Source organism: Neophocaena asiaeorientalis, unplaced genomic scaffold, assembly GCF_003031525.2.
Source record: "Neophocaena asiaeorientalis asiaeorientalis breed wild unplaced genomic scaffold, Neophocaena_asiaeorientalis_V1.1 scaffold129, whole genome shotgun sequence".
Lineage (NCBI taxonomy): Eukaryota > Metazoa > Chordata > Mammalia > Artiodactyla > Phocoenidae > Neophocaena > Neophocaena asiaeorientalis.
Window position 1 is genome coordinate 8,678,984 of NW_020172446.1, and position 20,928 is coordinate 8,699,911.

Below are 20,928 nucleotides of genomic sequence, written 5' to 3' on the forward strand. Positions count from 1 at the left end.
ACTGTTCCTTGTATGTTCTCACCACTTGATTAACAATGCATTTTGTTCATAGTTGTTTTGTAGATGTAGGGAAAAGCTCTCTCAGTTTATAAGGACTAATAGGTTAAGGTGTTGAGGTCAGATCTATTAAAGTACAGCCTGAATTTCACAGGTGTTCTCTTCTCCTGTCCTTGACCCTCAAGTGACAGCACATCTAAATATTCTAGCTCTGTTTTTGATCTCCCTTGTTTTGTTTCTTATTTGAGTGTTCCAAAGATGAGAAGTATGTTGATCAAATCTTGAAAAAGTATCCAAAGACAGTTGACTTCATCTGATAGCCTCAGGGTGAGGGAGAAGTAAGCTGAGTTTTTCTCCTTCTTTTAATGTCTCCACTCCTCCCTCCACGTGGAGAAAAGCACTGTTCCAGTGGTTAAATGGGGCAGGTGATATAAACTGGATGTAAATAAAAGAGTGATTCTGGAAGGGAAGGCTTAAGGTGATAATGCTTTTAATGAAAGCAAACTCTTAAAGGTTCCTTGTTTGAAAAACAAATCAGGAGACTTCTGGTTGAAAAGGTCAGATTGAGGGCTTCCCTGGTGGCGCAGTGGTTGGGGGTCTGCCTGCCAATGCAGGGGACGTAGGTTCGTGCCCCGGTCCGGGAAGATCCCACATGCCGCGGAGCGGCTGGGCCCGTGAGCCATGGCCGCTGAGCCTGCGCGGCGTCCGGAGCCTGTGCTCCGCAATGGGAGAGGCCACAACAGTGAAAGGCCTGCGTATCGCAAAAAAATAAAAAAAGAAAAAAAAAGAAAAGAAAAGGACAGATTGAACATATGATTTATCTCTACTCCCTATATCCCTAGCCCACTCTATGCCCCTGAAAGACTAAATAAAAGGCATGAAACCATAGATGACAGCAAATAAGAAATAGCAAGAAAATTTTGGAAGCCATGAAGCAGTTAGAGAAATGGCAAGTGACTTAGCAGACCAGAAAGAGCCAGGTGCCTGATGAGGGTGGAGCCAAGACCCTGGCTGATTTGTGCAGAAGAACCTTGGTAAGACTCAGGAATGAGGAGCACTAGATGCATGGGTCCAGGGGAGTCAGAAAGTAGGAGGCTTAGTTGAAACTCTCAGTCTTGAGTATAGCGGATTGCTAAGAGATCCAGACATTTGCTGAAAACCATGAAAGCTACATAGGCTATTATAACAGAGAAAACATCTGCATAATAGGAGTTCCAGAATGTGAAAACAGGGAAAAAGGAGGAATGGAAATTTATTGAGGAAATACTATAAGAAAAATCCCCAGAAGGTTGTTAGTCTCTAGATTGAAAGGGTTCGCCAGTTGCCCGCTGTGAGTGAGTGAGTGAGCGAATAAATAAACAGAACAGAACACATCACGGCATGCTGTTGTGCAAAGGGTAGGTGGGCATCCCAGTGTAAGGAGAAGATGACGGAAGGTTCCAGAGACTTAAAACTGGGCACATTCAAATAATCAGAAATGAGAAAGGCATATTGTTGTCAGCAGCAACCCTGCTAGAAGATACTAGAGCATGCTTCCCATATTTACCCTAGAATTCTGTGCTCAGCTAAATTACTGATTAAATAAAAGGGTAGAATAAAGACAGTTTAAGGTATGCAAAGTGTCCAAAAATGTAGTTCCCACGCACTGTTCCTCAGTAAGCTACCAGAAGGTGCGTGCCACCAGCACAAGGTACACATTGAGAAAGAGGAAGACGGGATTTAGGAAACTTAAGACTCCAACATGGAACTTGCAAGAAAATGGGAAAAGCTATTTCTAAGAGAGTTTTTCAGTGAGCATAGAAAGCAGCTAGTCTAGATTGGAGTCAGGAGGACAGAGGGCTCCAGGAGGAGTGGTTTCCAGCAGGGGAAGCCAGCGTGAGGAAGGTTAAAAAAGAAGAAAAAAACAGATACATTACCTCATGTGTTTGAATGTATTGGGAGCACCTTTGTGTTTCTCTCATAGTTTGAGGATGAATTAGTGATAGGAATATAGAAAGCAAAGCAAGCATAAAAACAAAGTAATCACTTCTGCTTCTAGTAATGACACAGTTGGTAATTTTGGACCACCTCTCCCACTGAGGATAACTGTTAATAGAAAAGCTAGATTAAAAATAAAACATACATGCTTGAAGGCACCAGGACGTTAACTCGGTAATGAAGAATAACTGGGCCAGGATCCTGAGGAGACAGAGACCCAGGGAAGTTAGTCCTTGTCTGGCACTGGATTGGCGGTTCTGGAGGAAGATGAATGGCACTTTCAGTGGCCTTTTCAGATCAGAGGACAGAGGTGGAAATTAAGGGCTTGCCAAGGGCGGGGAACTGGCCCGATGAACTTTGCTCGTTTCTGATTGGGACCCTGAAGGGTGGCACTCTGGAATAAGGGTGACCGGGATGCCGGCAGGCCCTCTCAGGACTCCACTCAGTTCCACGTCATCTCACTTCCTGAGATTGCGTTGAGGTGATTCTAGATTGTTGCCCCACAGGCACCGAGCAGAAGCAAACTTAACATTTCTCTGAAGATTTATAATATCATCTTAGGATTGAAATTTTTTCTGCAATTTTCAAATTCAGTGTCTGGTATATGGTTTAAAAAAAAAAAAAAAAAAAAAGGCAGGCAACAGAGAGACATGACAATAACAAGAACCAGACCCACAGCAGCTCCACATATTAGAGCCACTGGGCACAGATATTGGAATAACTGTGCCTACTATGTGCATAGAGATAAAGGACACAATTTAGAATTTTGGCAGAGAACTGGGAACTAAACTAAATCCACGTGGATGTTCTAGAACTGAAAAATACAAATTCTGAAGTGAGCAACTCATTGGATGGGCTTAATAGCCAATTAGACACATCAAAAGAAAAGATTAGAGCCTTTTGGCTCTCTGAGCAGCACCATGGCGTCAACAAGAACAGGCATCTTATGAAAGGCGGTCAAAAGGGAGCCAAGAAGAAAGTGGTTGACCCATTTTCTAAGAAAGATTGCTATGATGTGGAAGCACCAGCTATGTTCAATGTAAGAGATACCGGGAAAACACTAGTCACGAGAACTCAGGGAACCAAAATCGCATCTGACGGTCTCAAGTGTTGTGTTTCTGAAGTGAGCCTTGCTGATCTGCAGAATGATGAGTTTGCATTTAGAAAATTCAAGCTAATGACTGAGGACGTTCAGGGCAAAAACTGCCTGCCTAACTTCCGTGGCATGGATCTTACCCGTGACAGAATGTGCTCCCATGGTCAAAAAAATGTCAGACCGTGACTGAAGCTCACGTCGATGTCAAGACTACCGATGGTTATTTGCTTCATCTATTCCGTGTGGGTTTTACTAAAAAATGCAACAGTCAGATTCGGAAGACCTTTTATGCCCAGCACCAACAGGTCCGCCAGATCCGCAAGCAGATGAGGGAAATCATGACCTGAGAGGTGCAGACAAGTGACTTGAAAGAGGTGGTCAATAAACTGATTCCAGACAGCACTGGGAAAGACATAGAGAAGGCCTGCCGATCTGGTTACCGGCTCCGTGATGTCATTGTTAGAAAGGTAAAAATGCTGAAGAGCCCAAGTTTGAACTGGGAAAACTCACGGAGCTACTTGGTGAAGGTAGTTGTTCTGGAAAAGCTACTGGGGACGAGGCGGGTGCTCGAGTTGAACGAGCTGATGGACATGAGCCAAGGATCTGCTGAAAATTCAGACTTTCAGTGGTGACAAATAAAAGATCTTATTTATGAAAAAAAAATTAGAGACTTGGGACATAGGACAGAAGAAAACATCCAGTGTGATGCTCGGAGACACACAAAAAGATGAAAATAAAGAAGAGAGGATGAGGGACGTGGAGGATAAAGGGGCAAGGTCTAATATCCATGTGGCTGGAGTCACAGAAGGAGAGGAGAGAGGGAGAATGGGGCAGAAGCCACATCCAGAGAGAGAACGGCTGATAACTTCCCCAAATAACAAAAGACATCAAGCTGTAGATTCAAGAAGCTCTAAATGCCCCAAGCAAGAAAAATAAAAGAAATCCATATGTAGCATATCATAGTATTGTTGGAAAATGAAAGACAAAGAGAAAATCTTAAAATCAGCCAGAGGAAGGAAAAAGGAGAAACAGAAACATTGGAAGCTGGATGACCTGGTGTATTTTCTAAAGTTCTAAAAGAGAAAGCTACCAATCTGGATCTAAGCCCAGTGAAATGTATTTCAAGAAGGAAGGCAATAAAAGTTCTAAACAAAGCTGAGAAAATTTATTACCAGTAGACCGTCACTATAGGAAACATTAAAAGGGTATTTTTCAGGCAGAGCAAAAACACAGATGAAAAGTCAGAAATACGGGAAGGCATGAATTAAGACAAAGTCAACATGTAGGTAAGTGAATATTGACTGTATAAAACAAAAAACTGATGTCTTATGGGTGTATGTATGTATGTATATATACATCTGAAATCCACGACAAAAATAGCATATGAATTGGGAAGGGGATAAATAGAGTTAATATTCTAATAAGGTTCTTGCATTGTCTGGGAAAATGGTAAGAATATCAATTAATGTTAGACTCTAAGTCAAGGATGCTTATTGTAATCTAGAGTGGCCACTAAAAGAACAGTAAGAGTGTTTAAAATCCAAGTTAATACTGAGGAAAGAATGTAATTTAAACAATCACAAAATCCTAAAAAAGGCAAGAAAGAAGAGAGAACAAATAGACAAATAGAAAGTACGTAGTATTCTAGTAGTAGAAGCTCAAATATATCAGAATTACATTAAGTGAAAAAGAACTATACCCACCAATTAGAAGACAAAAGATTGTCAGATTAGCCAAAATCAAACCGGGACAGGAATTGGGGTAGAAGGGATGAAAGAAGGGGAAGGACACTTATCTTCGTCTACCTCTTTTGTATAATTCTGACTTTTGGAACTGTTAATGTTTCCTGTACATCCCTCCAAATCATCAAGGATGGGGGCGGGCAGTGGAGGTTGACCCTAAATTGGAATACAAAAAGAAATATGACACTAACTGTATTTCCAAGAAATAACCATACTGAAGGGATACATACAGATAAGGCCTTGTCTGAGTTACTTTTTTTTGTTTGTTTGTTTTGTTTTTTTTGCGGTATGCGGACCTCTCACTGTTGTGGCCTCTCCCGTTGCGGAGCACAGGCTCCGGACGCGCAGGCTCAGCGGCCATGGCTCACGGGCCTAGCCGCTCCGCGGCATGTGGGATCTTCCCGGACCGGGGCACGAACCCGTGTCCCCTGCATCGGCAGGCGGACTCTCAACCACTGCGCCACCAGGGAAGCCCCTGAGTTACTTTTGAATGCAGTATTTTGACTCCGTACCTTCTGGCTAAAGACAAAAAGACTGTAAACACATATTAGATTCTAATAAGTAGGTTTCTTTTACCCAGCAGCATGGGTTAACAATTCTAAAACTACTTTCTTTATATTTTAGGGTTGATCAAATAAATAAGTATATTGTGAATAATGAGAGCCAGGTTTCTAGGGGAAGGCTAGAATGAATCCCCTGTTTTGAAGTGGGATTGGAGGTATTATGAATTTATGGTTTTTGTTAGATATAGAAATAGACATGGGGTGTGTGTCTATGTGTCTGTCTGTCCGAGTCTATCTGCTGAGAGGGCCTAGAAGCGATGGCACACTTAGTAGCAATGAGCACATTTAGTACCCAGATTTTGGTTTCTAAATACTCTTCTCCATGAAAAGGTACCAGGGCTCCTTGGAGAAATAGCCGATTCCAAGACTGGGGCTGGGAAAATGTAAGATGAGGCTGAAACATCATCTTGTGGCAGAAAGGAAGTGTTCAAAGAATGATGGGGACATGTCAAGAGGACCTGGGAGCTGGCTTGAAGGGGCTCCTACTGGCCAATCTGGGACACTTTGAGTATCAAAATAAGTAATAATAGAAACAGATTACAAACTGTTGAATAAAATAAGAATGTGTAAGACCAAGCCGATATAAATACATAAATAAGTAACAGAGAAGGGAAAGCTCTTCCATGTAGTTGGGAATGACAGAATTAGAAGATCAGTGTTGGCAACCCTGGAATGATTGATTCAGCAGGTTTGATGAGAGACAGGATATTTACATAGTCTCAAAGGATCTCCCTGCAATATAAGTATTAATTACAAAGGGAAAATAGGGACTTTACAAGGGAGAAGCCTGGCAGACATCAGCGTAACTGTGTGATAGAAATTAGCACCCATCATAGTAAGACAAATAGATGTGTTGAGGGACACAGTATCCCTTCTGGACCTTTGTCCTCAAAATGTAGAACCTGAACCTGACAAACCCAAATTGAGGGACATTCTAAAACAACAAAGAAATAGCCTTTACTCTTCGAAAAATGTTAAGGTCATCATGAAAGACAAAGATTGAAGAACGATTCTAGATGAAAATTGACTAAAGGGATGTGGCCACTGAATGCAACATGTGATCCTGCATTGAATCCTGGACTAGAAAATGTTTTCTTTTAAAGGACATTTTTTGGACAGTTGGCAAAAATTTGAAAAAGGTCTGTAGGTAAGATTAGATAATAGTATTGTATCTGTGTTAATGTTAAGATTTTTATAGTTGTATCAGGGTTATTTACGAGAATGTCCTTGTCTTTAGGAAGTGTAGCCAGAAGTACCTGAGGGATATCAAGTCTGCAACTTACTCTCAAACAGTTTGGAGGCGGGAAAGTGTGTGTGTGTATGGGTGTGTGTGTATGTGTGTGTTGAGAGGAACCTGGAATTTCCTGCCCCCCGCCCCACAGAGAAGGCCCACACCCTTTTCCTCTGTCAGGCAGTGGGCAGCTGGAGGAGGGAGATCTGGATTGGGGCTGGGTTGCAGCTAATTAGTTTCCAGTCACCTCTGGTTTCAACCATCTCAAGGGTGAGGTCCGCCCCGTGTGTATTACAGGCCCCTCCCTCTAGCCTGACTTTGGGATCTCAGCACCACCATTTTACTGTCTAGGAAAGCCAGGCTTCTCATCTTGTTTTTCTTCTTTAAAATTATCTTGGCTATTCTTGGCCTCTTGAGTTTCCATTTAAATCTTAGAAGTGACTTGGTAAGTTCCTCAGCTGAGTAACAGAATGGCCCCCATACGTGGCTGTATGTACCTTTAGCTGTGTTGTTTGTCTTCCAGCTTTGCAGAAGAGCTTGTAGATGAAGCTCTGGGGGCCGTGGCTGCTGAGCTTCAGGATGTGTGTGAAGATTATGCAGAAGCCGTGTTCACCTCAGAATTCTTGGAGGCGGCTACATGAAGGCTCTCCAAGGCAGGGCCCCCAGTGTCACTGGTGAGGGGACGGCACCACCCTTTCTACTAGCCACAGGAAATCTTTTTCCTCAGCTGTCCATCCAGGCCCAGAAGGTGCTTCCCACTGAAAGGAAGGAAGTGCCAGTGAGGCCATCCTCACTTTGCATCTTCTCATTGTCAGAGCAATGGTTCTGGTAGTTTATGATGGACTGTGTTATATTTATCAGTGCCCAGGAAACGTGAATCAATTATGACAATATAATATTTTCTGAATGTATAATTTTCCCATTGAAATACCATGTTCACTACACTGGCTCAGTTTGGTGACCAGAGCGTTTTGAAAGATAACAGATAAGTCTTCTCACAGGGATTCAAGTTGCTGTTGATCTGTGGGCGGCCTTGATGCCAGCACAAGTGCAATTACTCTCTGGTCCCATCACCTGGCTCGTGTTTGCTTCTTTGACAGTTTCCTACCAGGACACCTGTCCTGCCGGGTTACAGACTTGTGTCGAGCACAGGACTTAGTTACGCTGCCAGAACTCTGCTCCATCATTAAGCTAGGAACCCAGCAGTTATCTGTGTGCAACAATAAACACACATTTCTCTGGTTCTCAGTTGCTAGGTGCTCCTTCACATTTTGAGTTCCTCAGGTCTTTTGTCGCTGTGGGTTGACATATCCTGATATACAGAACTCTGAATTCAGAGGACGTTTGAGGACATCAGGAGAGGCCGGCCTTCTCTGGGGCCTGGTCAGAGGTACAGAGCTCACCCCGCTCTCTGCTGAGGTCACAAGTTGCTATGTTTCCACACCAAAAAGGAGCCTGTGTGGGAGTAGAAAACAGATCTGGGTAGTGTGAAGACCACAGGGTCTCCCCCAAGAAAGGAAGAAACTTTAAGAACCACAATAGCTTGGTCCTCGAACGTCTTATAAGTCATATTTTACCAAGAGAAAAGCCTCTGTGTTTTCAGAAACTCTGGATTCAGAAAAAGAAAAGGAATGTGTATAAAATAAGGCCACTGCCTCGAAAAAGTTTCCCTCACTTTTTTGCCTGGGGCTTGGTGAAAGAAATGTGGAGAACGAGTGACGTGAGACATACCCCACAGAATAATGTGAATCCTTTTATAGCACATATAGTGTTGTCATCTGGGATTTTCCTCTGAAGTACAAGTATTTCAGGTGATAATTTAAGCTGCTTGATCACACTTATTTGTGCAAAATTGATTTTTGTTTAATGTTAATGTTTTCCTGCTTAATTTTGTATACACTCAGAATTTAAAAGGCTTCAAGGGAAATTAACGGGTCCTCTATTTGAGGAGTTATATATGTACACTTGATGGGAGTGTCTGTTATTGATAATTTGTGTGGCAGTTTTTACTGTGCTCATTTTTTAAATAAACTCAATATTTTAAAGTATGTACATGTCGGTTTGAAAAAATTTACATCTCCTTTTTTTTTTCCAGGCAAAGTGAAATGTGATTTACAGAAACCACTGAGAATACTTTTATGTTTAATATGAGCATACTGGATTATTTGCCACCTCTCACCACCCCCAGAAAGAAATAAATGATAATAAAAGCTAACATTTTATCGAGCACATCCTATGTACCAGGCATAGCTCTAAATGCCTTCCCTGTATTAACTTATTTAATCCTCATACCTGTGTGTGATAGATACCATTAATACGCCCAGTTTGTAGATGAATCAAATGAGGCACCGAATGGGGAGATAATTTGATCACGTAAGCCTATATTCAGCAGCACCGTGGTCATGGATTCACTTACTCCCGTAAAGATAGGTGTCAGAGTTTTGAGAGTTCACTGAAGTGCATTCTCCCGCCTCTTCCTGTGTCCGCTCAACATGTCTTAGACGCTGTTGTCTGGACCAGTCCTTTCCTAAGCGCCTCCTGTCCGCTGAAGAGTCAGGTCCAGACTCCTTTGCTTGCAGATCTTTCCAGTATCTCTCCTGTCCCTCCCACCGGCTGGGTCTCCCTGTCTCTGGCTCCTGTGGGTGAGGCTTACACCTACCTCCGTGTCTGCTGTCTACTTTATAGCCCTGGCCCACAGTGAACCTCCTCGGCCAAAGCATTCTCCAAAGATGCAAAAAGAAGTTGCAAGAAATAAAAACTTTCATTTGAAAGTGGAAGTTGAATCCTTAAAATATAGATTTTCCTGTTTATAGCCTTGCAGTTATCCCAGACCTCTAGAATTTTTGTTCTTCATGAGCAAAGGCTGATCCTGTATAGGTTATTCTCTAATCCCCTCCAGTTTTCTCCTGACCTATTCATGCGTTATTTTCAGAAACAGAGAAATGCATGAGTGTAGTATTTCTGCGTTACATAGGCTGTCCCAATGGACGGACATGCTGAAATTCCTGATCTGTCCAGCTTCACAGCTCTGGCCCTAGGGGGTCTTACCCGTATACATGCTTGCCTCTAGTCTGTACAGTTCCTTGAGGGCAAGGCCTCTGCCCAGCATGTAGTTAGTGCTCAGTAAATTCTTTTGAGTTAATGAAAGAAGGAAGGCACACTTTTTCCTGGGGTCGGTTTTGCTTTGGGATGGGGGTTCTATCACGTATCTGCAGAGTCCACAGAAATCTCTGTTAATCTTTTGTGACCTGATGTAGGATGTCACCTGTGAGGAGCCGCAGATCCCATCTCCGAGGTGCCGATGCATCAGGGATTCCAACTCAGAACTTCCAGAACTGCTGCAGAGTGGGCTTGGCGGGGGCCCAGGGCTCGGGCAGAGGGCAGAGGAGTGGATGGGGGACCGCAGCGATGACTGCCTTGATGCCGGGGTCCCTTGCCCCTCTGCCTGCCGGTGCTGGGGGCCGGAGGGGAGGTGGTGAGTAGCATCCTTTCTGCCTCTCCTCCCTCCCTCCCTTTGCTCACAGTTCCTGCTTCCCTGAAAGTGAGGGGAGTGTGTGTGCAGGGAGTGGGCAGCCAGAGGCAGTGCCTGGAGGAGGCATGAACTGTGCACTGGTGGGTCTGGAAGGCAAGAGTGAGCGTCGGAGCGAAGCCCCCGGGGCCCAGAGGAGAGGAAGGGGCTCTAAGCCCGGTCGGAAAGCTTCCAGTTTTCTCTGTGGTGCCGTGTAGGTTTCCTTAACTTTTTTTTTTTTTTTAGCATCTTTATTGGAGTATAATTGCTTTACAATGGTGTGTTAGTTTCTGCTTTATAACAAAGTGAATCAGTTATACATATGTACCCATATCTCTTCCCTCTTGCGTCTCCCTCCACCTCTGAGGAACTCTGTTTTAATAACTTGAAGGAGTGATGAGAATTCCCCACAAACCCTGTAAATCAGGGGTGTCTGCTCACCACGCACGGTCACCGCAGGAGCGCCCTTTGGGAGGGCCAGCGGGCTGGAGAGCTCTCGGTTCTGGGGGCTCATGAGAAGCAGCAGGAAGGCAGCGGTGTGACCCCTATCTTCCTAAATAGTGGCCTCTCCCATTCGCCTCTGCTGGTTCAAGAGCAGAGACCTCTCATCTGTTTATTAGTTGGTTGAACCTAATAATGCGGGCTGACCTGGAAGGGCTTCCACCTAATAATGCGGGCTGGCCTGGAAGGGCTTCCACCAGACGTCCTGAGGGCTTCCCTCTGTCAGGGCCCCGGGGAATCCCATGTCGGGGCCCCGGGCTGGCTGTCAGGCCCAGGTGATCTCAGTCAACTCCTCCGTCAGTGCGGGTCCCACCCTGACCAGGCTCGCAGCTCTGATAATGACTCTGGGCTGGCTGTGTGGCCAGGCCTCCTCTTTGCTTTGCGGCTCCGGTTCTAGGTCCCTCTTGCCAGCCTGCCCAGGGCCCTGTTCCTGTGACACTGGGCCTGCTCTGCTCTCACCAGTCTTCCCAGAGCCTCAAGTGTGGCCTCTGACCCTCAGCCTGGAGCAGGGAGCCCTGAAGTTGCCCCCACCCTCTCTGATGAGCCCCCTTTATCTGCTGCTCTTCCTAGAGTCCCCTTAGCTGTTTCTGTGCTCCATCTGCCTGGTAACCCTGATCGATTTTTCTTGAACCAAACCTGCTGCCTCTCACCTTTTTTTCTGGCTGACTTTCCATCCACCCAGCGGGACTTTTCCTGTAGCTGAGTCCATCCTTCCCGCCACTGAATCAGACCCCCCACACGCATGCCCCAGCGGGTGTCCGGAGGTTGGGCTACTCCATGTCCCCCGCCACAAAATAAGTAAGACGCCTGCGCCTCCTACCCTTCTCTGAGCTCCAGCTCTCCCAGGGGCTGACTGAGGGGCTGCTCCCCTCCCATTCTGTTCTGGATCCAAGAGAAGTCACCCTCTCCCAGAGCCCCTCTGTCACAGCCTTTGCCTCCCCAGTCTCTGTCTCCCTTTGCTTCCATTGCAACCCTCCCCCGGGCCCCTCGGCACCCCCTCTGGGTGTGTCTTCGCACCTTGTGCCGTTCCTCGCCCTCCCCTCCCCAGCCTCCCTCGCTGCCCCCTCCCTGGACCAGAAGCATTTCCCTTCTGCTCTGGTTGTCTCCCTGGAATCTTCCATCCACACCCTGTTCCTCTGTCTTCCCTTGGGTGGGGGTGAGGTCAGCCTAAGGCCTCCCACTTGTGGGCGCCGTGCCTGTGTCTAGAAGCTTGCTCTGTCTCTATCCGTGCCCGTCATCCCATTTGGGAGTGGGAGAATTCCAACAGCGTCCGGCTCTGACACACTGTGATCAGATCCTGGACACTTGGGCTCTGCCATCTACCCCACAGCTCCAGGGTTCCCTAAGCCTGGGCTGAATTACCTAGGAGGCCCCCAGCAGACGATTCCTCGAGATGGCATGGGAGGCTGGGAGTCCAGAGAGCTGGGGAGATGAGGCTGGCCACCAGCACCTGTGCAGCCACTTGCCTTTATGGCCCCTACAGACCGAGCTCCAGGGCCAGGCTTAGGAGGAAACATGGTTCTCCTTAGCCATGATTGTCCAACACACCGTTCTTGGAGAGTTACTGAGAGGCCGAGAGAGGTTAAGTGAATATTTGGGGTTTAACCCCATCCCACATCTACTCAGCACTTTACAATTCACAAAATGCCTTTCAATACATTCCCTTCTCTCTTTCAGTCACTGTAGCCACCCTGCATTGTGTACCAGCAGTAACACGGACTGCTTAAGAATGTGAGCCACGAGTTAAAATCTCCTGGGACCTCCATGCCTCAGTTTCCTAATCTGTGAAATGGGGATAACAGTAGTATCCACCCAGGGTTACTGTGTGGATTAAGGGAAATAATCCTTGCAAACATTGAGAAGAGCACCTGGCGGATAGTGAGTGCTGAGCAAGTGTTCACTCTTAGGTTTGTCACCGAGGGCTTAGGAGGGGGACGCTTGTGGCTGTTCTCACAGCCTTCTTTCTGAAGTGCTCTTCTTGCCTCTTTGCTCTCGTTGTGTTCTTCCTGCCTACAGCCCTGTGTCTCTTCTTGCCTTGCCCTCGAAGCCAAACACTTGGCAACAGTTAGCCATTCCTTTGGCTGCCCTGAGCCACACATCTGGTTCCCCCTCCAGCTTATCCCGCTGGGCCACCTCAGAGAGATGTCCCTTTTGGCCACGGGACTAACTGCACCGTGGACAGTGGTCCTGTACGCTTTGCTCTAGGGCTCCCAGTGCCACCAGAACCTTCTGAACTGGACCACATCCTTAAGGGGCAGGCAGATGAAGTATTACTAGCCTTGGTTTTTTGTTGTTGTTTTGTTTTTTTGGCTGCGTTAGGTCTTCTTTGCTGCGTGCAGGCTTTCTCTAGTTGCGGCGAGCAGGGGCTACTCTTTGTTGCGGTGCACGGGCTTCTCATTGCGGTGGCTTCTCTTGTTGTGGAGCACGGGCTCTAGGCGCGCGGGCTCAGTAGTTGCGGCTTACAGGCTCAGTAGTTGAGGCGCACGGGCTTAGCTGGTCCGCGGCATGTGGGATCTTCCCGGACCAGGGCACGAACCCGTGTCCCCTGCATTGGCAGGTGGATTCTTAACCACTGCGCCACCAGGGAAGTCCACTAGCCTTGTTTTGCAGATGAAAAAAATAAGGTCTACAGAAATGAAGAGGGGCCCCAGCGGCCCCAGCTGGACATTTTTTCCCCTCGGCAACCTCAGCAGAGAGAAGCCCTTCCCTTCCAGGAGTGCCACGAAGGCTTCAGGGTCACTGCTCATTGGTCTGATGGGCCCAACCCACGGAACAGACCCATCCCCGACCTAATGCCTGTGCTCCGATCGGTCAGATCTTAGTCACATGTGCATCTGGAAAAGAGGATGGATCAGCAGCATCCCAACCACATGGACTGAACATGGAGAAGCGGCAGCTTCCCAGAGGAAAACAGAGGCCGCGTTACCTGAGGCTGGAGAGTCTGCCAGTGCGCACTACAAAAAGTAGCATGTCTTCTTAAGACTAGGTCACAAGACATTTTAATTTTCATTAACAGTCATGCAAAGTTTACTACATCTATGGAAATCCAGAGATAAGTAAGGCACAGACCCTCGTTAAGCGAATGAAAATTAGGGTGAAACGGAAGCAACAGAGCGTGGTTGTGCGTTCAAAGGAGTGACTCATTTTTATTGAGCGAAGGTTGCAATCCTGGTGGTCTTCATGGAGGACGTGGCATTTGAATGAGACCTTGAAAGAAAATTGAAACTCTAGTAATTTTAGAAGTAGGGGAAGGACCCTCCAGGCAGAGGGAACAGTAGGGCAAGGATTGAGCTCTCGAAAGGGGAGGGCATATGCGAATATAATGCGATTAGGCTAAGGTGCTAGAGGGGTTTAGCCAGAGCTGAGACGCCTGCACTGGGAGCCTGTGTGCCCGAGACTGAGTGCATCTGAGGCAGTGAGGAGTGGCCTTGGCAGCTCATGACTCCTGCCGACAAAGAATTTTTGTCCGGCTTCGAGAAGATGCCCTTGAACAGAAACAAGCAGTTTCCCTGGGAGAGCATCCACCCTCGCTGCCCTTGAAAGCAGGAATTGCCCCAGATTGCCCCTTGCTCAAGCTTCCTAATCTTTATTCTGTTTCCAGATGGGGGGAGTCTACTGGGAGCCCCCAGGCCCCTGCCAAGTGCTCCATCTGTACTTAATCAATCCCTCCTCTGAAATCCAATCCGTCATAAATTCCAGCCTCACAGTAAATGTGCCGAGAGGTCTGTAGGGACGGGCTTTTATAGTGAATGAGAAGCAGAATCACTGCCCAAACTGTTGAACTGAGAACAATGGGGACCCGAAGGAGGTGCTGCAAGAGGGGCAAATATTGAAGGCTGAGCAGCAGAGGGGGAGCCCACGGAGCCCCACCCGCCCGGGCCCGCTGCACCCTCGGCTTGTCCTCAGCCTGGTCTCCTCGCCTTTATTAGCTCTTGGTAATGGGTTTTATATCTGCTCAGTGTGACGGAGGAGTCTTGGCAAGCCTCAAAGACCTGCAGAATTTCCTCCCGGCCCTCCAATGAGAAGCCGGCAGCCTCCGTCAGCCACGTAGGTGGCTCTCCAGCCAACATTTACTTTAGTGTCAAAAAGAAATCCCAGGCATGTTTGGAACAGATGCAGGGCCCGCTGAGCTGTGGGGTCTTTGCGAGGACAATCTAGGCCGGGCCTCAGGGTGTCGGCCTTCCTGTCAGTGTTGATCCTGTCGTCCTTGCCTGGGGAGGGCACGCTGGGGCCTGAGACCCAGGCGTCGGGCACTGCTGCAGCCCTGTGACCTGTGGCAGGCGTGGCAGAAGGCCACCTTGCCGTGGGAGGACACAGGGATGCGGGCTTAGCTCTGCCAACGCTTTTAATTAACTCACATAATCATTCACAGGTTAGACACGAACATGCCCCAGACTCCCCACACTAACTCAGGGGGCCTGTATCCCATCCGCACAAAGGGATGGACGAAATAGGAGTTCTTGCTGTTTCAGTAAAAATCCCTTTAAAAATCTGGAAAAAGCTATGGGCCCTTTCCTCAGAAAACACACACATACACAAACACATGTACACACACAAACACATGTACATACATATACATGCGTGCGCACACATTATATGTACACATAACACGTGTGCATGTACATACACACACCTGCAGTGCCATGTCAGGGGGCTGGCAATCCCCAGATCCAGGCTGGCCTGGATGCCTGGTTAAGGAACCCTGAACTGAATGATTCTGGGGTCCGGCCTCTTCCCCTGTAATTCTCTCCGAAGCCGTCTAGGTACAAGCCGTGCCCCCATCACAAAGCATTTTCTAACCTCTTACTCTGAGGTAGACAGAGGAGGGTTTATTACCCCCTTTTCTGCAGAGCAGGGACGGGTCTGGTAGGAAATCAATAGTGAAAGTGGGGCTTGTCAGCTCCACCAGTGTTTCCTCTAATTTTTTAGGCCATGCTCCCTTTTGATGCACAGGAAAAAAACTCATTTCCCCACCCTAGGAATTTCTAATAACTCATGGTGGGGAGGGGAGCAGAAATCTATTGAATCTCGGGCCAAGTTGTTAAATTTTACTCTCTATAGCTTGAAATATAATTTGAACTCTGAAAACCATAGTTGTGCTTAATTCCCAAGTATGAAATATTGTAACGTTGGAACATTTAAAACCATACAGCCTGCGGCAGCCTGGACTAAAAAGCACTGTGGAAGGACTGACAGCCTCCCCATGTAGTTGTGCAGTTAATCCAGCCCCTTCCCAGAACCTTCCTGCCGGGGACACACCAGGACCCTCGTGCACGGAGGATGCCAGTGCCAGATGACTCTAAACAGCAGACAACACTCTCCCGAAGACTTTTGGAACCCTTAATTTTGGCAAGTCTTCAGGGTTGAGTTTTGCGGGGATTGCAGGGGCTATGTCATCCATGAGATGACGCAGCCCCCAATATCCAAGTGATTTGGAACGCACGATGCAGCCTTTCAAGTGGGACACTCCCAGTGCCCTTGGAATAGAGTCCTGGGAATGCAGGAGCCCATCTGCCATTGCAGGATTCTCAGAGCTCCCTCTCCCACTGCTGGAACCTGGGACGTGCTGCCACGTCCCAGCCTCGGCCAATCAGACCTGGCTTGAATGAGTGGTGCAAAGATGAGGTTCCTCTAGAACCCACTCAGCGGTGGGGCTGTCCAAGGTGCAGGGAGTGACCCTCAGGCCAAATTGTTCTGCCACGAGATGGCTGTTGGGCTTTACAGTTCTCTGCCCTCTGAGCTGCCTTTGTTCCTGTCTGCTCTCCAAGCCTGTCCCTGCAGCCTCAGCCCCGGCAGCCCGCCAATAAATTCCCTTTTGCTTAAGAGAGCCCGAGTCTGTGCCTGCTACAATAGGAAGCATCCGTGTTGCACGCACACTGTCTGGACCTCGTGTTACTTCCACACGCAAATGCTACCTGGGCACCAGCAACACCCCCCACTTCTCCTGGCAGGATGGGATGGAGGGGGTCAAAGAGAGTAGAAAAGACTCCTTTCCACAAGCCAGCAACACTCCCTCCACCTCCACGCAGGAGTGTGAGGAGAGAGCCCTGAGAGATGAACCTGGAGACCCCCTGCCACCAATGCCCTGTTTTTTGTTTTTTCTTTTAATAAATTTATTTATTTTATTTATTTATTTTTGGCTGTGTTGGGTCTTCGTTACTGTGCGTGGGCTTTCTCTAGTTGCGGTGAGCGGGGGCTACTCTGTTGCGGTGCGCGGGCTTCTCATTGCGGTGGCTTCTCCTGTTGCAGAGCACGGGCTCTAGGCGTGTGGGCTCAGTAGTAGTGGCTCACGGACTCTAGAGCGCAGGCTCAGCAGTTGTGGCGCACGGGCTTAGTTGCTCTGCGGCATGTGGGATCTTCCCAGACCAGGGCTCGAACCCGTGTCCCTTGCATTGGCAGGCGGATTCTTAACCACTGCACCCCCAGGGAAGCCCAATGCCCTGTTTGTGACTCCCCGTTTCCCACCCCCAGTACCTGGGGCCCAGCTTCCCCATCTGTACAGTGAGGTGCTGGGTCCGCTGAGTTGGAGTTGGATGCGGTGAGTGGGGTCTGGAGGTCCTTCCAATTCTAGCCCTGAGTCCAGATACCCTTCAAACTGTCCAACATCCTCAGAGGCATAGATGAACAACCTCCCAGCCCCCGCCCACCTAGGACTCACTCCCCTAGGACTCTGGGTCTGAAAACAAGCAGTGTCTTGACCCCTACCTGGCATCGGTCCTGTGCGTCACATTCTGGAGCACCAAACACCCTTCATCCCTCTCTCTCCCTTATACATTTCATGACCAAAAGTCAAGTCTTCCCGTGAATAGTCTTTGCCTTCCTGCCTTTAGAAATGGATTTGCATAAAATAACCAGAGGGGATTTCTACAGCTGCCTCCTTATTCACCTGCAGCCCTTCTAGGCCAGGATGTTTCCTTGATGGACTGCGATCCTTCAGCCGGTAATTTAATTGACACCTGCCCAGTGCAATGTCTCCCCCTGTGGTTTACTGGCAGCGGCTGGGCTCGGAAAGGGATGTTTCTGTCTTCAAGAAAGGCCTGGAGTCCCTGGAGCGTCCTTTCACTCAGCGAGTAATCTAGTATATCTTTAATAAGTGGAGTCAATTCGCTTTCAAAACCCTTGTAAAATTCAGCCTTTCAGTCACTCTGACCTGAAGCATTCAAATTCCAATACGAATAGATAGCCCCAGCAGCACCCACCCACAAGATCCGGCCAGGGGGTGAGATCCGGCCAGGGGATATGGGCTGATAGCCCCAAGAGGCCTCTGCCTGGGCCAAGGCCGCAGCATCTGTGCCCTGGAGACTCCTGCTGACTCAGCTTCTTCACCTGCCAGAGCATCTTGAATGTGGGCTTTGGAAAACCACGGGGTCAGAGCCCAGCAGAAAGGTTCTGGGAAACCTGTGAATCTAGTATAGACAGGGCAGGGCGGTGAGCTGTCTGAGGCTGTACCTGGAGTTAGTGGCAGAGCCTCAGCCTCTCAGTTTCCTGTGTCTTGCCTTTGTCTTATTTATTTCTTGTCTTCTTCTCTCTAGAGGTTAAGGTCAGAATCACAGACATCCTAGGGCTTGGGTTGGAATACTTGGTCCAACCACTTACTAGCTATATGACCTAAAGAAAGATACCTAGCCTCTCTGAGCCTCAGTTTCTTATCTGTGAAATGGGGATGGTCAGAATAATGCCTCCCTCATTATGCTGCTGTAAGGATTAAATGAGGTAACACATGAAAAGTACTTAAAACATTTCCAGGTACATAGTAGTCACTCAGCAAATCTATTCCTGTTATTGTTGTTACAGCTGGAGAGAAATAGAGCAGATGTGAAGAAGAGCTTCCCAGCTAGCCTAACAGAGCTGAAGGTTGTAGCAAAGTCTGGAGGCAGAAGGATGGACAGAATGACCCTTTCTTAGGGGTTCCCTCCCCCCAGTGACTCTGTCTTGGCTTCTCTTCAGCAGCTGCCTGAGCCCCAGCAGTGTGGGGTCCTCTCTGGGGAGTTAAGACTAATACACTTTGAGATCTGTATCAGCAAGTACAAATGATGCCTCTATGGAGAGGGCAGGGTGGGGCAGATCTGCAGCGGGAGCTTATATCACACTCGGGCCATGGGGGCTGCCAGGGTTTATTCCTGGTGAATAGGAGGCCTTTCTCTGCTGACTTCAGCTCAGACTGCCCACCTTCTTCTCCATCCCCTCCTGGGGAGGCATGTGGTGGGTACCACTGTGCTCGGACCTGGAGGAGAGAGATGAAATTTGTATCACACGCCAAGCTGCCTGCTCAGTGAGGCTGCAGCTGCCCTGCTCTCTCCGTGGGAGACAGGGAGTGTGGAGTGTGCTGAGCGGATGGAGACTGGGCTGGAAGTCAGAACAGTCAGGTTCTAAACTAGGACAAGGCCCTTCCCTGCTCTGGGCCTCGGTCTTAATATCCATCAAATGAGGGTATTGGCAGAACACTCTCTCGAGAGCAGCTTACTGATGCGGTGATTAGGGAAATCTGCGTGTTCCCAATGGCCCTACAGTTCCAGTGCTGTGTATGTGCCCCAGAGAATCTTTGACACAGAGAAACCCAAGAAATGCGGGGGATGTTTGTTGCAGCAGCATCTGTAGCAGCGAAGGGCTGTGAAAACTAAATGCCCATCAAGAGGGGATGAGGAAATACAAGATGAGGTCTTATCACACTAGGAAACATTATCATCGAAAGGAACCTGCCAAATCCATAAATATCAGTATGAATAGATCTGAAAACAATATTAAAGGGGGGAAAGTAAGAAGCAGAACGGGCTAGCCATGGGGCCATTATGTAATGTTTTAAATACCTTTTTTTTTTTTTTTTTTTGGGGTACGCGGGCCTCTCACTGCTGTGGCCTCTCCCGTTGCGGAGCACAGGCTCCGGATGCGCAGGCTCAGCGGCCATGGCTCACGGGCCCAGCCGCGCCGCGGCATGTGGGATCTTCCCAGACCGGGGCACGAACCTGTGTCCCCTGAATCGGCAGGCGGACTCTCAACCACTGCACCACCAGGGAAGCCCCATTATGTAATGTTTTAAATGCATCCATGCAGGTATATAATGTTTAGGCTACACAGACAGGAGAAAGAGCTTCTGAAGTTAGATGGGAAAAGCGCACAGCATTTGGAAGAGAGGAATGGACTGGGGGTGAGGACAAAAAGAGACCAAAAAAAAAAGACTCTGCTGAGACTGCTAGGAGATGCCATGAGCTGGTAATACCAAATCCTATTATATCCTATTAGGTGCATCTCGGGTTCAAACACAATAGATAAAGATGGTTTGGGTCTAGATGATTCCCTCAGGACCTTCCAGCACTGCCATCCTGGTACTCAGCCAGCGTGGCCAGAGCTGGGACCTTGTAGGGGTCCAGAGCAAGGACCATGCCGAGTTGTGGAGCCTGAGCAAAGCCGTATCTGAAGAAAGGTGTACAAGAGCCCTAATGGGTGTAGGTATTCTACTAGGTGCCAATAAAGTCTGATACATAATCTATTTACATAATCTGGTTGTGATTTCCTGCCTCGTCAATCAGTTACATTAGTAATCAGGACGCACGGGCTGATCTATTGTTTCCTTAGTGCCTTATCATCTATACCTGTGTTTGCTTCTCTGTGTTCTGGAATCTGTCATAAACAATGTCGTGTGGGGGGCCAGGGCAGGGGAGCAACGAGTCTGAGGTCGGCGCTTTGGTACATGCTTGTTTGGGGCTGCTGGCACTGATGCACGTTTGCAGGAGTGTAGACTCCAAGGACCACTCTTGCAGTGCGTTTCAGATTTTCAGCCAGTTCCTCGTTTGTATTTGGTCTAAATATAACTTGAAGACAACTGGTCTTGCTTGAGGCCAATCTCAACAGTCTTGACATCAAACAAACACAAAACACAGCTCCAACTGCAAGCGCTGAAGGAGGAGATAAATTGCTAACCCATTGGGCAGCCTCTTAAATCAGCTCGTTCCTTAGAGCCGCGGCCACATCTCTCTGCCGCCACCCAACCCCCTCTTTTCTTAAAAAATCTCCCTTCGGCCTCTCCAGACCCTCTCTCCAAAATCCCATCTACCAGCGCACCCCACTCGGAAGAACAGTGAACCCGCGTAAACAGCAATCGATGAAATAAAATCTAAACTTGAGCTTCGGGTCATCTCAGCACTCAAGTAAAACCGGGGGAGGTCTTGTTCAACAGGTTCTGCAAGATGTCTCCAAGCATCTTTCGAAAATACTGAGGATGCAGGAATGTGAATGTCATCTAGATTTTGCGGCCCACCCTTGTGGGCATAGAGGGGGGACCATGGTCTATGTAAAGGTAGAGCATTCACCTTGGC

The 20,928-nt window shown here is 48.0% G+C and overlaps 1 protein-coding gene and 1 pseudogene across 7 annotated transcripts in view; both read left to right on the plus strand.

Annotated features, from left to right (window-relative positions):
- Positions 1-8,690, plus strand: part of KIAA0753 (KIAA0753 ortholog) — a 60,374-nt gene extending 51,684 nt beyond the window's left edge. For 6 of the 7 annotated variants that reach the window (XM_024734825.1, XM_024734807.1, XM_024734792.1 and 3 more), the window contains one exon: positions 7,130-8,690. In XM_024734825.1, coding sequence (XP_024590593.1) covers positions 7,130-7,247 — 118 coding nt within the window. In that variant the 3' untranslated portion in view covers positions 7,248-8,690. The remainder of the gene's footprint in view (positions 1-7,129) is intronic. The other variant, XR_003001788.1, reaches the window with a different exon arrangement.
- Positions 774-4,702, plus strand: LOC112392936 (40S ribosomal protein S3a pseudogene; annotated as a pseudogene).
- Positions 8,691-20,928: the final 12,238 nt, after the last annotated feature.